The following is a 14,938-nucleotide window of genomic DNA, read 5'->3' as shown; positions in this document are numbered from 1 at the left end:
TGTTTCAGAGATAGTGAGATAAGGACAATGTTATTAGCATTTCCTAAATATGTTGTGTTTAGGTGTTGCTTTTTATGATTTCAGTGTGGGAAGGAGAGCAATACCATCTCTGGGGACAGTGTATGAGAGGAGTGGCAGAAAAGAAGAGGAGAGGGAGGTTTTAATTTTAAAAATGCTTCTTGCTCAAAATGTTCCCTCTAAATTCCCAGAACTCAGCAAAGCAAATGTTCATTTATAGCCCATCATCTTAATTATTAAAAAATAAATTATTTTTACCATGTGGGCTGATATTTAGCCAGGAGCAAATTCTTATTCCAGCCTTTTGCACAGAGGTGGGTGTTGAGGTCAAAGCCAGCTCCAGTGGATTTTTCCATCCAAAAATGGTTTCAGATGAGGCAGTGGGTCCCATGTTTGGAGACAGAGCCAGGGCAGGCGCGTGGGACAGCAGGTGACAGGCAGCAGATGACACCAGATAGTTCCACCGGAGCCTAGGGAGCTGAGAGGAAGCTACTAATGGCCTGTGATGAGCATGGACGTGATAATAATGATGTTAATGCCCTTCCATTCACCCAGAAACATCTTCAGGAATGTATAATCCCTGCTAGTCAATGGGCAATCATTAGGTCATAAATAATACAGCGTGATTGAAGGACAAGAGCCTTTCCTGTAATAATCATTTTCTGTCAGTGCTGACCCGGGGAGGGTTTGGTTGCAGCCCCCTCACTGTGGCACACTGCAGGGACCCAGCTGTCAGAGCATTTTCTGGTCACAGGAGTGCTCCAGCCTCTCAGTTCCGCTGTGCGCATCTGTCACCAGAGCAGGAAAATTCTCCTCAGGAGCCCAGGTCCACGGAGTAGTGCTGGGAAAGGAGCTGAAGCTAATGGGAAGAACAAAGGCACAAATTAGGCGAGGCAGCAGTTCCGGGAGCCATCAGGGAATGCTGCCAAGGGACAGTGGTGCCTGGTGGTGATGCTGGGAGAGCTGGGAATGGAGCTGGGCTCCCTGGCTGGGAGAGATGCCTTGTCCCAGCCTGGGGTAGGTGTTGTGCACAGGGTGTACAAGGCTGCTTTTGCAAGCTGGATCTGTGCTCCCTGCCATGCAGTGCTGCAGTGTGGTGTAGCCTTGGTTGTGGATGTCCCTGTGCCTGTATCAGCCAGCCAGGGTTTGAAGACATTAAATTTCAGGGGCACTTTCCCTTCACAGAGTGTTTCCTATGTGTGCATGCCACTCAGACATAATGTAAATCCCTGTGATTATTAGAGGGAGAAAATCCTACTCAGTAATAACTTGGATCGTGCTCTGTATGCATTTATGTTACATTATGGGCCATTTTAAGCCCAGATGCTTTTGAACCCACCAAGCACAAGAGGAAACGAGCAGCCGTCGTTTTTATTTAATTTTTTTTTTTTTTGTAATTAAGTGTTTACACTTGTTACACAATAAATCCCACATAATCGGGCTGTAAAGTCTGCATAAAACCTGTTGTTTTCTGGAGGGAGCAGAAACAGAGTTATGCTTATGCATTAACCTGAGTGTTTTCTGGGTTGTTGCATATTACCTGTTAGTAAAATGAAAATTGACTTGAACTATTAGAAAAGCTCTCTTGTACTTCACCGTGGCTTTCCATGGTTTTGCCTATCATGGTCACATGTATTTGGTGCCAAAGCAGCTCGTGAGAGAAGAGGAAGGGGTCACAGACTGGGAGTGGCTGCTGCAGAACTCTGGGCACTTGTGATGCTCTGGGCACTGTCACAATGTGGATCCTGCTAGAGACTGCCACAGTTGTTTTTGGTTGGTTTTTTTTTGGCTGGAAGTCTAGGACTAGAAAAGCTCTCAGACCCAAAAAGGAGCACATCTCTGCTGCAGTGACATATGTCACAGCATGAGTCATTCAGGGATTATATGTACAAATCTAAACATGTCTGTCCAACTTGTGCTCCCGTGTCCTTAAATGAAGAGGGCACAAAGGGGGAGCTGTGGAGGCTGCAAAGGAAGAGCCATAACTTCCAGGCTGTTTTACAGCCAGAGGGGAAAAGGGCTGCAGGTATGTCTGTGATACATCCCAAATCAAGCCATGTACACTCAGTAATTACTTCAGATGCTCCTAAGCCTCTTTGCAGCACCTATCAGTGTCTTTTGTTTCATGGAAGTCATGTCACCAATGTGTCAATGTCTATGTGCTGAAAGCAATCTATACAGTAAATTTAAAAAACCTTCAGGTCCTTGTAAATGCTTACCTCAAACCTTTGGCTAATGGTTAGAGGTGCTGGGAGAGCTTGGCAGTTCTGCCCAGCTTGTGTAAGTACCTTTGTATTCCAACAGCTTTTCACTGACTCCAAGAAGAGATGCTCTGTATGTGTCTCTATTTTCTGCCTGTTAACTCTTCATGCATGCTGCCAACCTTAGCATTAGCTTTCAACTTTGTGGCTGACCCATTAAATACTGGATGAAACAGCTTGCTTTATATTTTGAACTTAATAAATAGGAAAGGCATTACACAGATTCTGTCTGGCCATCTGGAGGAACAGTGTTCTTTAACCCAACGAATGGCTGTCTTATCCTCTCATATACAGTTGGGCTTTATTCTATTAAAATATAATGAGAAAAACTACCATACCATTATTTGGTGGAGCTAAATGGGATTTTTAGAATAATCAATGGAAGATGAATGGAAAAGATAAAGGTTTTCTTCAAAGCAAAAAAGAGAAAATTGTCTCCTTGGGATTAAAGTATTGTATAACCAAGTTATTATAAAATGATCTTTGCTCACTAAAAATACCCCAATTTCATTTCCATAAATCTTCCCATTAAGAATCAAATCAACTTATTGGTTTTTTGTTTTTTTTTCATTATAAAAGTGCTAAGCATTAAATGAAGTGTTGTGATTTAAACAGAGGATGCTGTGGGGTTCCTGCCTGCTCTGGGGTCAGCTCTTTCCATCCAGCTGGTGGCATCAAGGGCTGCTCTTTGTGGGTGCTCTAAAATGCCAGACAGGGGTCTATTGCTGTAGATGGCCTCATGAAGACCCAACATTTCTGTGGGAAAGTCGTGGAGCAGATTGGTCTCCTCCAGGTGGATGACAGTGGCATATATGATTCTTCATGCCCAAACTTTGAGTTGCTCCCTCATCCCTAGGCTTTTCACTCCACGTGGACCAGAGCTGGGCTGGCACAGGAGCATTCTTAGCAATGCTGCTTTTTATTTATAAGGTGGGGACACTAAATCCCAGCAGTCAAGGTACTGCAGCTTTAGGGTTTGTTTCTCAGCAGGAGCAGAATATATTTCAGCTTTCTCCCTGTATAGCTGGTGAAGGAAAATTACTCCAGCTAGTTTTCATCCCCCCAGAACTGCATCGGCTGCCCACCTCCAATTCATCAACCAGTCAAGTTGATATAATTAGGAATCCCAAAGTCAATAATCTGATAATCTCCAGTGCACAAAGGCTTGTATGTAGGAGAAGTGATTCCAGGAAGTCTGCAGCTCAGATCCGTGCAGGAAAAATGCCAGATTTTAAAAAAGAAACAGGCAGAGACCCAGAGGAGAGAGAGCTTTCTAATCCTTCATTGGTGACATATTTTGGGCCATCAGTTCTGCAGTAAATGCTTCCCATACAGTCATTTAGTGCCTTCAAACCTTCCCTTTACAGCCCTAATAATAATGTTCAATTACTGGTTCAGCCCTATAAATAAATAATCTCGGTTTAACGAGACACTCTGCGGGGTGAGTGATGCTGGCTGCGGGGGGACAGCTCCAGAGGCCTCGGTGCAATGTGCTCCCTCCTCACTCCACACATGCTCTTGGCTATAGTGGGAAATGTAAGGCAATGCAACGTTTGGCAAAGGTTTTGCAGTCTGTCTGTTATGGTGGTATGGAGAAAGGGAGGTCTGAGATCCAGAAATTTTGCCAGAAAAACAGGTCTGCTTTTAAAACATTCTGAACATGTAAAATTACTCATAATAGTGCAGGCATTTTGAATATTTCAGGTTGCTGTATCAAAGTGTCAGGAGTTCCCCTCGGCTTTCCATGTTAGGGCAGGAGTAGGGGACTGGGGGGACGTCTTTGGGAAAGCATCCAGCAGGTTCATTCCCATTTTCCTTCCCTGGTGCCAAGAGAAAACATTGGAGACTAAACCACAGAATGAACTGCATCCTCCATAGCCTGTTTTTGGCCACCACAGCTCCAGGCAAGACTAACACTTACTTTAAGACCTTGCCCTCCTGGAGGACCCACCAAGGAGCCCTCAGGCAGAGCAGGTCCTCTCCTTTGCAGCAGGATAGTTTTGGGGTGCATGCCCAGCACGGATTCATCCTGTCAGCCAGCAAGTTGCCCCAGGCTGCTGCACAGGGGAGACGTGCTCCCAGGAAAAGCAAGTGGTTTATATAGAAGTTTTCCTCAGTTTTAAATGACAGTGTTGTCTTCCTACAGGGATGTTTCAGCTGTAGCATGCACCACATAAGCCTTTCAACTTGCCTTGTCAGGAGCTGTTCTGCCTTCTCCTGGTGTGCAGAGCGAGCCTGTTGCTCAGCAGGCATTGAGGGGAATTGTCACAAAGCCAAACAGGGAGAAGTGACAGGAAATCATCCTGTTTTTCCCTTCCACGGTGGGATGAGTGATGTCCAGGGTCACATGCTGAGGCACTACCAACTGTTTAATTCACAGCTGGGAATTGGAGTCCCTCAGGGCATCACACACCCCAAGCCCCTGCCCACTGGGTTGGGAAAGGAAGGAACCAGCCTTGAGCCTGCATAAATGACAGCACCTGAGTGCCAAATTACAGGATTCACTGCCATTGCATTGAGCCCTGGCATTGGAAGAAGGGAGATGGTCCCATAAATCATATGATGGACCTTTCCCTGCCCTGTGCTGGTGTGAGAAGCAGTGTTGTGCTCTGCTGGGTATTACATTGCTATTTTTTCTCAAAGTGCTAAGGAGCAAACTGGTCTTTAAAACATGCTTGTCTGATTTGACAAGGAAGGCTGGTTTATTGTTATGCAGTACCATGATAAATATAATTTCTGTTGGTTAAGTTACACTGTGGGATTATACTTCTTTACAAAAATATACCTATAGTCTAGGCCAAGGCTGGAGGTTAGAGAGGGAATACCACCATAACAGGATGTGGAAATGGTGTTAATCACTTTACAGAAACGCATTGCCTTGTAAGTGTTGTGTTGGAGACCATGAGGAAGAAGGATGATCTTCCAGCCAGGCTAGACTGGACATTGCTCCAGTCTGTGGTGGGAAGCACAAATAATGTTCCTTCCTCTCCCTCCCTTCTGTCTGTGGCCTCATTGGGTGGGTTGGTAACTGCTTCCATTGCACACACTGAACTCATGGGATGCTTGGTGTGTTATCCCACATGGAATGTGCACCACTGATCCAGGCTGGGGACAGGCGTTTTCCATTTCCCTGCAGGGGTGCAGGCACATGTGAATGCACCAGCCTCCCCACTGTGTAACAGTGGCAAGGCAATAGCTGCAGCTGCAGGAGGGATGGGGAGCACAGGAGGAAGCAGGGTTTGCCTTGCTTCCACTCCTGTGGGCAGGAGTAGCCTGGCACAGCCAGGGCAGCAAGGATTTGTTGTCTCAAGGGCACCACATTTCTCCCACTCCTGCTGCAGGGAAGCCAGGCACAGGGCTGGCTGTCAGGCCTGAGCCTTGGCAGGCAGCAGCCATGGGATAACCAGAGGTAGCTGCATGTGGGGAGATTTATCTCATGTGAAGGGAAGAAGCAGGATGTGTGCACACTTGCAGATAGACCTAGTGCTGAGTGTGGATTTATAGGCAAAGAGTAAATAGGAACACAGGGAAACGCTTTCCCTTTCTCCATAAACTTTTCAATTTCAGAGCAGCCAGATTCAATAAAATTATCTCACAGATGGAGGCTTTATTGGGTCTGGCCCATAAAGCTCCCATTATGGGGTTTACAACTGCCATTTACACAAATCCTTCTATAATAAAATACAGTGGTGTTTACAGTATTCCTGAAACGGCCGCAGAATTACTGTGTGCACAAAAAACAGCTAGTAATTCTTGGCTTATTGCTCTGGACACTCCTCTGACAACATAAAGCAGCACAAATTGGGATGGGGGGGAAGGGGAAATGCAGAGGAAGGAGGAGAATAATTATACTGCTTGACCACAATACCCCAGGGAAATACCATTTCACTCTGCACTCCCTTGATGGAAACTGTAAATATGCTTCCTAAAGGTGCTTTGTGTCCTCAGCATGCAGCTGTGGAGCCTGGCTGGGCATTATTGGCAGCTGGGTGATCCCAGCCATCAGCAGCATCTGATCCAGCCCAGCAGGGAGCCAGGCTTGAGCTGGCTGAGGCACTGCTGGAGTTAGGTAGAAAAGTCTGCAGCATGGTGCTTTCCATTTTCCCACCTGCAGAGTGTGTGCTGGGTAAGGGTGGGAGCTGCTGGTTGTGCCTGGAGGGGTTTGCTGAAAAGCTTCTGGGGAAGAGCTGGTTGTGGGGCTAAAGGGTAAGTAAAGGCTGGATCTGAACTATCTGAAGGACCAAAGCTCCAGTCTGCTGTCTGAGATGCTCTCAATAGGGGAGAGGAAAAACTGGGAATTCTGGAGGAGATATTTCCTGGGAAGGAATAGCCTGAGCTGTGTTCTTGGGCATGGCTCTGTGCCCTTGGTGAAAAAACATGATGACACCCATTATGCTGATTTCTAATTCATGATTAAAGGAGATGCATTTCAATTGCACCTCTTTCCTCTGCTTGTGCCCTTGCCAGAGTGGTAGCTGAGAGGTGGTGGCTCACCCTTTATGGCAGGTCTCACACCGCAGGCTTTCAAGTTCCCTCTGTATTTATCACTGTTAATCTTCGTGCCTACGTACCTGCAAAACATTTGCATTTGCAACTCTGTTAATTAGGCCAGAAAGCAGGTCAGCGTTCTCTCCTGTTCTCCTTAATATATTGTTTTCTGACCTCACCTCACAAATTAACCTGAAGTGATTAATGCTGATTTTCAGTGCTGTGCTACATGTAAGGGCAGAAACTTTTTCTACGTACAGAGGAAGTGTCTCATTTAGGATGAAGGAACAGTATTTAAGTTGTAGTGAAAACATTTATTTTGTAGCACATATTTAACAAGTCAATTCATAATGAAGTTCAGCTTTCCTCTTTTGCAGTGAGCTCAGCAAGAAGAATTGATTCAATCAAAGTTTTTATTAACTTTTCTTGTCATTAGGTACCTAAATACCTTTGCAAATCTATCCTCCATGTATGATATGCCCTGATCACACTGGAAGTGAGTGGCAGGGTGGAAACTTGCATCATTCTCCTGTTATTCCCTGTGCTCCATCATGCTCAGCACATCACTCTGCACCCAGGAAGGGTCTCCCTGCCCCAATGCTCAGGTGTCACCCCTATAATCTGTCACTCTCTGGGGAAAAGGTGCACATGCAAAGCTGAATTCCAAGAAAGCTGGTGAAACCTGGGGCTTTGTTTATGCTGCAAACTGGGAGAACTAAGATTAATGGCATGCTTTGCAAAGCCTTGTGAAGCAAGAAAAGATCTAGTTTTTCTATTTATTATATTTTCAGTCTGTTATTTTGTCATTACATCTGCTTCCTACATAATTTTTCAGTGCCCAAAAACATAGTTTCTTTCCCAGATGTGTACACTCTTCGTTTCCTCTGGATTGCTGATTTTAGCTTGTTTAATTGCAGATGGTATTGGGCATTTGCTTGCCATTTGCCTTATCTGCCCCTCTATAGATCTCACAGTAACTCTGTTAAAGCTAATGGAGTTACTTCAGAGCTATAGTGCTCCAACCAACAAAATCTAACCTGTCCTTTAATTTAAATTACAGCTGCATAAACAAACTGTCCCCACTTCTACTTAGAGTCTTCCAAGGAAGCCTATGTCAATGGTGTTTGAAGATACCTATGCCTGCTTCCAATTTCTTTCTTTGAACCTTTGATATAAAAATTGATGTGTCTCTTCCCTGCATACTCTCTCCTTCATTATTTCTCTCCTGGAAGGTTAAGATGTGGTATTGGTTTGCATCAGATCCACCCAAGCCTTTTTTTCCTTTCCAGCTTGCCCGACTTCAGCCAAAGTCTGGAATTCCTTTCTGCTTTGCAGTCAGTTTACTTCACCTCTATGTCCACTTTGGATTATGGTAGTAATTTAGGAAAAGTAATTTAAAAAAACACTGTATTTTTTTTTCTAAGTCACACATTAATTGGGAGAGGGGCAGCTCAGTTCTCTGTTGTGCCACATAATGGGATGGCAGCTGTGTGAACTGTCTGGGTCTGCTATTGCTACTTCTGGTTTCACCTTTTAAAAACTTCTGCCAGTGTTTTGTTTGGGTTAAGGACTACTCATTATGTTCAATCAATATCCAGTCTCACCTGTCAGTGGCGTGATTTAAACAACTGCTTGGGTTGTGAATCCCAAATGGGGTTCAAGACAGGAGGGAAGAGCTGACATGCCTGGCATGGACAAATGGTGATGTGTCTGTCTGTGTGGCAACAAAGCTTCATTGTCATGGTTCTTTGCTTTTGGGAAGGGTGCAGGAATAACGTATGGTTTGCTTTAAATGCTTTAAAATGCTTTAAATGCAAGGAGTGATGGATAACCTGACCCGAGGGGGCTGGTGCTGCTGCATGGATCTGCTTGTGGCGGTCGCTGAAACGAAATAAAATAAAAATGTTGTTTGTTTTTGACAGCTTTTTGCAATCTTTGCGTTTGCAACATGCGGCGGGTACTCTGGAGAGCTGCGCCTCAGTGTGGACTGTGCAAACAAGTCCGAGAGTGACCTCAGCATTGACATTGCCTTTGCCTACCCCTTCAGGTAACCGCGCGCGGGGCGGCACTCGGGGCTGGGGCTGGCCCAGCTTCCCTTCACTCACAGCACATTCCAGCTGAGCACCACTCGGGGCCTCCACAGTGTTCCTCTGGTGTGCAGGAGGAATGAATTTGGTTAGACCTGCTGGGGATGGGGCCGTGGTAACTGCTGGGAGTGGCGGCTCAGCGGAGGAGAAGACAAGATTCCAGAAGCCAGGAAAGCTTGGGGAGTGGAAAATGGCAGGCAAGGAAAAATGAAACAACACATTTTCAGGAAAATTAATCCACAAACACCAGAGGTTTATGTCCAAAAAGGAGACAGAGGAGTCCTTTTACTTTATTCGAATAAAGGGAGAGGCCATTGGTCATTCCCCTGGGATCTCTCAAGTTTTTGGAGGATGCAGCCTCCTTTTTATCCTATTTTCCTGGCCACATTTCCCTCTCTCTTTCCCCACTGTCTGCGGTACTTGAGAGGTCCAGAGCTCCTGGAATCCCTGATACCTAAGATTCCCCTCTAACGTACAACCCTCCCTTTTAATTTTTAGTTCTTATAGAATTCATGGTTTTCCCCCATTGCTTCTTTCATCTTTCAATATCCAATTTAATTTATCAGCAAACCTACAGTTTGTTTGTAAAGGCAAATATCTTTTTCCATTCATCAATCAGTGGAATCCTTCACATTTTGTTTCTTTTATCTCTCAGTGCTAGTCTTATCTACCAGAAGACCCACAGCTTGTTTGTAAAAACAAATCCGTCATTCCTCTCCACATCATCCCAAGATGAAAAACTGTAGTGTTGCCATTAACTTAAGTTGGAAATGAGAGAGGTTTCCCATCCACTGCAGTAGCAAGGATCTGAAATAACTACTCCAAAGGAGGGGGAAGTGAAAAACCAAAATGAGTTTGAACTATAATTTTGAAATGCTTTTTGAAAATTTTATTAATTGGCTGTTTGCATCTCTTGGTGTCTGAATGCTTTAAACCTAGTGATTTAGGAAAACAGTTTTTATAGGTTTTTTAAGTACATCTGAAAACTGTAGTGTAGTTATACATATATATATATATATATATGTAATGTTCATGCTATTTAAAATCCTGCTTCAAAAGAGCATCTACAGTATTCTGGTTTTAGATATGTCAAGTCCACTGCAGAAACCGCTCACTTTTGTATAAGTGATTTCTTCAAGGAATTGAGATGATTAAGAAAAGAATGCATAATTCAATCTCAAGTCTGGTACACTATGACTCTAAAATTATTTTTCTTCCTTGGGAAATCACATGCTGTTTTGCTTATGATTGCTGTGCACAGACCAGACTTGAAAGCATCTATTTCTTTAACATGTTCTAAGATATAGAAAATTCCAAACAGTGGGAGCTGAATTTGATTCCTTGAAATGTTGTTCTTGCTTGGCGTACATTTATTATTCCAAAAAGTCACATTTCCTGGTATTACAAATGTTTATTTTTTGCTTTGAACATGTCCACATTTTCTTTCATTTCTTCTTAGTATGCATAGGAGAGATCCTGAAAATTTAGTTATGTGAGTTTGTAATTTGATTCACTTCCAAATAGGTCATTTCTCCAACATTCATTACAAATACACCCTGTAGTGAAGTGCTTTTAGTTTGCATGATTATAAAATAGTATTTTATTTTAAAAGTCAATAGAACAGAGAGAAGTAGCCATCAAGTGTCTCCTGGTGTTTCACCAGGCACATCGACCATTGTTTCTAGAAGGAAGTGGCTGGATCTGCAATTTCCCACAGTTTTACTTATTAGAAAACTGGAAGTAATTGATGGGTAATGTAACATTCCAGCATGTTGCAGAGATGATGCAAAATATGGTTTATTTGCAGGAGGGATCCAGCTGAGGCTGTGGCTGGCCCTTGAACTCAGCATGCACAGATGGGATGTGTGGCATGCACAATGGGGTGGTTGGCTACATGGTACAAATATACCTGAAATGTGCAGGAGAGAAGGGAGATGACATTTAACTGCTGTTACAGGAGAAGCATGAGTATACTCAGATTTTGTGCAATTTGGGATTTTGTTTGCAAACCTGAGGCATATGCAAAAAGTGTCCAGAGATGTTCAGATTGCATGAGGCAGCAGATGTGTGCCTGGAAGATCTGCTACCTTTGGAACTGGGTGTAATCTCAGTGTTTTATCTAAATATTCCTGTGACTTTCCTGTGACTATTCATGTGTTTGCTATTTTTGCTTTTCTCCAGTGTTCCTTCCACAGAATGGAGATGGGATGCTCTAAAAACAGAAGCGAGATTAGCTGGGAAAGGTAACATCTCAGAGCAGTGAATATGCTTGGAAAAAGCAGCTCAGAAAAGTTGAGGCTCTCTAATCAAGACTGTGCTCCTGAGGCTGAGGCTCCCTGCATGGGCTTATAGGCATTGTTAGGCAGGATGAATTTCCCACCACTTGTCTTGCATTCAGGTCCATTTTCCCATGGCATTTTCCTTTCAAATGCCTTCACAGTCCTGATTATTGGCTGTCAGCTGGGGGAGGTGTAGGTGGAGGGAGAGAAGCTGCTGAGATCTGACACCCCACTGCTGTTGGGGCTGTCAGCAGTGACACTGAAGCAGTCAAAATACCTGAGCACTGCTTTTTATGAGCTGCACCTTCAAGCATGACTTGAAACAAAGAAAGTCGTGCTACCAGCTGCTTTCATTTCTGTTGCTGTGAATTTGAGGCTTTATTTTCTTCTCCCAAAAGATGAACTGCTAGACCTTGGCCAGTAGATGACAAGTGTCAAGAGCTTTAAGCTGGTAAACAAAGTAGTAAAGCTGAACAGGACAGCTTGGCAAAACAAGAAGGCTTGGATGTTTTGGAAATGAGATTGAAGGAACCTGAAAACATTCCTATTAAAGCAAGATCAGAATGGGGAGGGAGTTTTCCAGACTGAAAGGATGGGCATTGCACTTGTGACCACATGCTTCTGGGGCCAATCACCTGAGCTGAAGAAAAAGAGAATGCAGGAGGGCAAAACCAGTGCTGGTGAGGTGTGGGGGTGATTCATGTGGCCTCAGGCCGGTGTTGAATTCACTGAAGCAGCACTGAACTCCACAGCAGGTAGCTCCAGATGCTCCCAAAACAAAGGAGCATCTTCACGCCTGCTTATTGAGATTTTTTCAGCCCCAACCTACAAATTGCAAAAGCCTCCAGCAAGAAATAAAAATTAGTTCAAGAGAAATAATTAGTGCAATTAGACAGGGAGTTTTGAAATGTACCTTTAAACTAATACTAATTCTTTCTTGTTTTGGTTTGGTTTTTTTTTTAAGTTATGGATATATGGAAGTTGTGCTTGGCTCCTGTGTTGCCTTACTGCTGTTGTAACTCTGGTAGGAGGAAATTGTGGAGCACCAAAAAGAAAACCCAAAGAAACCTTTTTCGCAAGGTGGCTGCTTCTCATTTCTGCTGGAATCACTTTCTTAGTTAGTTCTGGATTAATTTGCCCTTTGAAAAGGGGGAAGTGAAGAAAAGCACTAAAGTGTGCTAATCACTAGCCACTACCAGAGTAATCTGGGGCTTTTGCAGGGCTGGGACACTGTGGACACACACATTCACAGAGCTGGGGAATTACAGCTTGGAAATTCTTTTCAGGCCTGGATTTCTCCTGACTCTCAGGTCCATTCCCAGGCTGACAAGCTGACTGCAGCTTCAGTTAGGGAGGAAGTCTCCCAGGGTGATAACATGGTGACAAACAGAGTAGAATTCCTAATAAAGATTAACGCCTGGTGTCGTGGGATACATCCTGAGGTGCTGTCCCAAGGATGTTTTCCCAATTGTCCAATGAACTACTGTCCTGTCCTAGCTGCACGTAACACACTTTAAATACAGGCTGTCTGTACAATAAAGTTGGCCTTTTTTCCCCAAAAGAGCTCCGTGTGTGTTGCTGTCCTTTCTCTCTCTCTGCAGTGCAGTGACCACAGGACACAGGATCCCTGGGAGAGCAGCCCCTGTGGTAGTGCCTGTGCAGGGTGGTTGTGCCAGGGCTGTGAGGAGGCTGAGCCATTCCCATCTGAGCTTCTGCTCTGAGCTTGTCCTACTGGGGTGCAGTAACCACTGAAGAGTCTCCCCAATACCGACATAATTGACCCCCAAATCTGGCTCCAGAATCTCTCCTGGAACAGGAGATTAGATGGATGCTTTTCCATACACTATTGCACTGATTCATTTAAGCTTCCTGCAGCCCACGTCCGTGACTCTGTAGTCACCCTGTAATGTGGAAATTAACCTGAAGTCTAAACCCTAATATCCTCCAACAGTGTTTCCTGGAGCTCTGCCACACTCTTCTACAGATCCTGCCAGACTCTTCCATGCCTAATCGGATATTTATAAAGATGTTTCAAATATTCACCTAAGGTTTTTTATCTCATTTTGGCCTGATTCTGGTTTTATCACAAAACATTTCTTCCTTCCTCATGTTTTAAAGCACAAATCAGTCATTCTTCTGGATACCTGTATATGCATTTTGAAAGTTTTACAAATTCAAATATAGAATCACTTTCTCTGGCCCTACAGTAGCAGTTTTTCTCTAGCATTAGGATCTGTGCTTGATACAGAGTCTATTGCAATTTTGTCACACATTAGGATGTTCATTAACTTGACCCTCATCCAGGCAATGATTCTTTGAGGGGTGGAAAAAAAATTCAGCATCTTGGGATTATTTGTTACTCTCACAGTCCATCACCCTTTCAGATTGGATTTGTCACTTATCCAAGTGCCCTGAAGCAATATGTTTTGTGTGTAATAAGAGTCCTAGTGAAGGTCCTATTTGTTTATTATTTTCTGTGATCCCAGCAACATTTTTATAATGTGCTTTGTTTTTCCTTGGGTACACTTTGAGAATAAGTGATTGAATAGTACACCTACTGCATACATATTTGTTACTGGTATTCACTATTTTTTAAGATGCTTCTTCATCAGTCCTTCTAAAAGCAAGTATTTTTGTTTGCTTAGCTTACTGAGTCTGTACTGAAGATTTTTTGCTACATAATTATTTGTATCACAAACTTGATGTTTTACTTGCAGCTGGCAGAGCTGCACTGAAGCACTTGGGCTTCTTCAACTACTGATTTAAATGAACCTTTGCATCTCAGAAGTGCTCTCATGATGATGTGCTGGGAGAGCTTCTCTGTGCTGATGCCATCACCTGCTCTTTGTGGTTATTCATCTGTCGTGGCCAAGGGAGGAAATCTGAGCCAGGCCATGGCTGTGGGTGATGCTGATGGGATCTGTGGCTTGTGAGAGTGCCACGGGTCTGCAGGGCAATGGGAAGGGAGAACCAGCTCAATACAAGCCCCTAAGTCTTGAGGCAGACCCTGGACTAAAATCTCTTTGCCTGTAGCTTTTGGAGGTGCTTTAACCCAAGCCTACATATTCAGTATATCCCTAAGTTAAGTTAAATGCTGAGTGGGAATTAATTTGGAGTATCTCTTGTCTTTTCTTGGGGCATTCATCCTGAAAACTACTTGGAAGATGTTCCCCTAGAGGATGACATTGTTAAATTTTGAACAGTCTCACCTAAGGCAGTGGTTAGGTGAAGTGTGTGCAGGTGTTAGGAGCACGGAGCCACAGTTAGGGGAAGGACAGAATAGGATTTCCTGGTGGTGCTGACCTGAGACCCTGATGAAAATATGTCTTTGCACATCTTTGTATCACAGCAGTGAGCAAAACAAATGTTTTCCATTTCATTCTAAATCACCTATTAGTATCTTTTCAGTGTGCTAGTAAAGCTGTCTCTTCAACTGATTCTTCCTTCTGAAGGAAAAGGAAATTGTGTTTTATGGGAGCTTTTCATTCACTTTAAGCATCTCATTTGAATAAAGACATTCCCATTGAGCACCCTTGAAAGTGTTCACCTCATCTGCATGTGATGGGTAGTCTAGTCTTCCATTTGAAATATGACAGCCAGATCTAAATTGCCTACTTAGAAGCTACAAATTATAATTAAGGAGAAAGCATCTAACTTTTTGAGCTTTGCATCTATCTTGCTTTGTAAAAGGCCTCTGCAAATGTTAGCACATTTCTGTGCCAGTGTGTACTATCCTTCTATTTTTTTGTCATCCATTTGTAGTAAATCTTGCTTCGGAATTCAGTGAAAAACATTCTGGCTGAAA

General features: G+C 43.7%; 1 protein-coding gene across 2 annotated transcripts in view; it reads left to right on the top strand.

Moving 5' to 3' along the window:
* The window catches only part of SYNPR (synaptoporin), a 104,012-nt gene that overhangs the window by 66,416 nt on the left and 22,658 nt on the right, over positions 1 to 14,938 (top strand). For both annotated transcript variants that reach the window (XM_014873044.2, XM_088171330.1), the window contains one exon: positions 8,690 to 8,814. In XM_014873044.2, the coding sequence (XP_014728530.1) occupies positions 8,690 to 8,814 (125 nt within the window). The remainder of the gene's footprint in view (positions 1 to 8,689; positions 8,815 to 14,938) is intronic.

The sequence above is a fragment of the Sturnus vulgaris genome, chromosome 11, assembly GCF_052056855.1.
Source record: "Sturnus vulgaris isolate bStuVul1 chromosome 11, bStuVul1.hap1, whole genome shotgun sequence".
NCBI classification, from domain to species: domain Eukaryota; kingdom Metazoa; phylum Chordata; class Aves; order Passeriformes; family Sturnidae; genus Sturnus; species Sturnus vulgaris.
The sequence above is the reverse complement of the archived record's forward strand: the minus strand, read 5'-3'. Positions and strand labels throughout refer to the sequence as shown.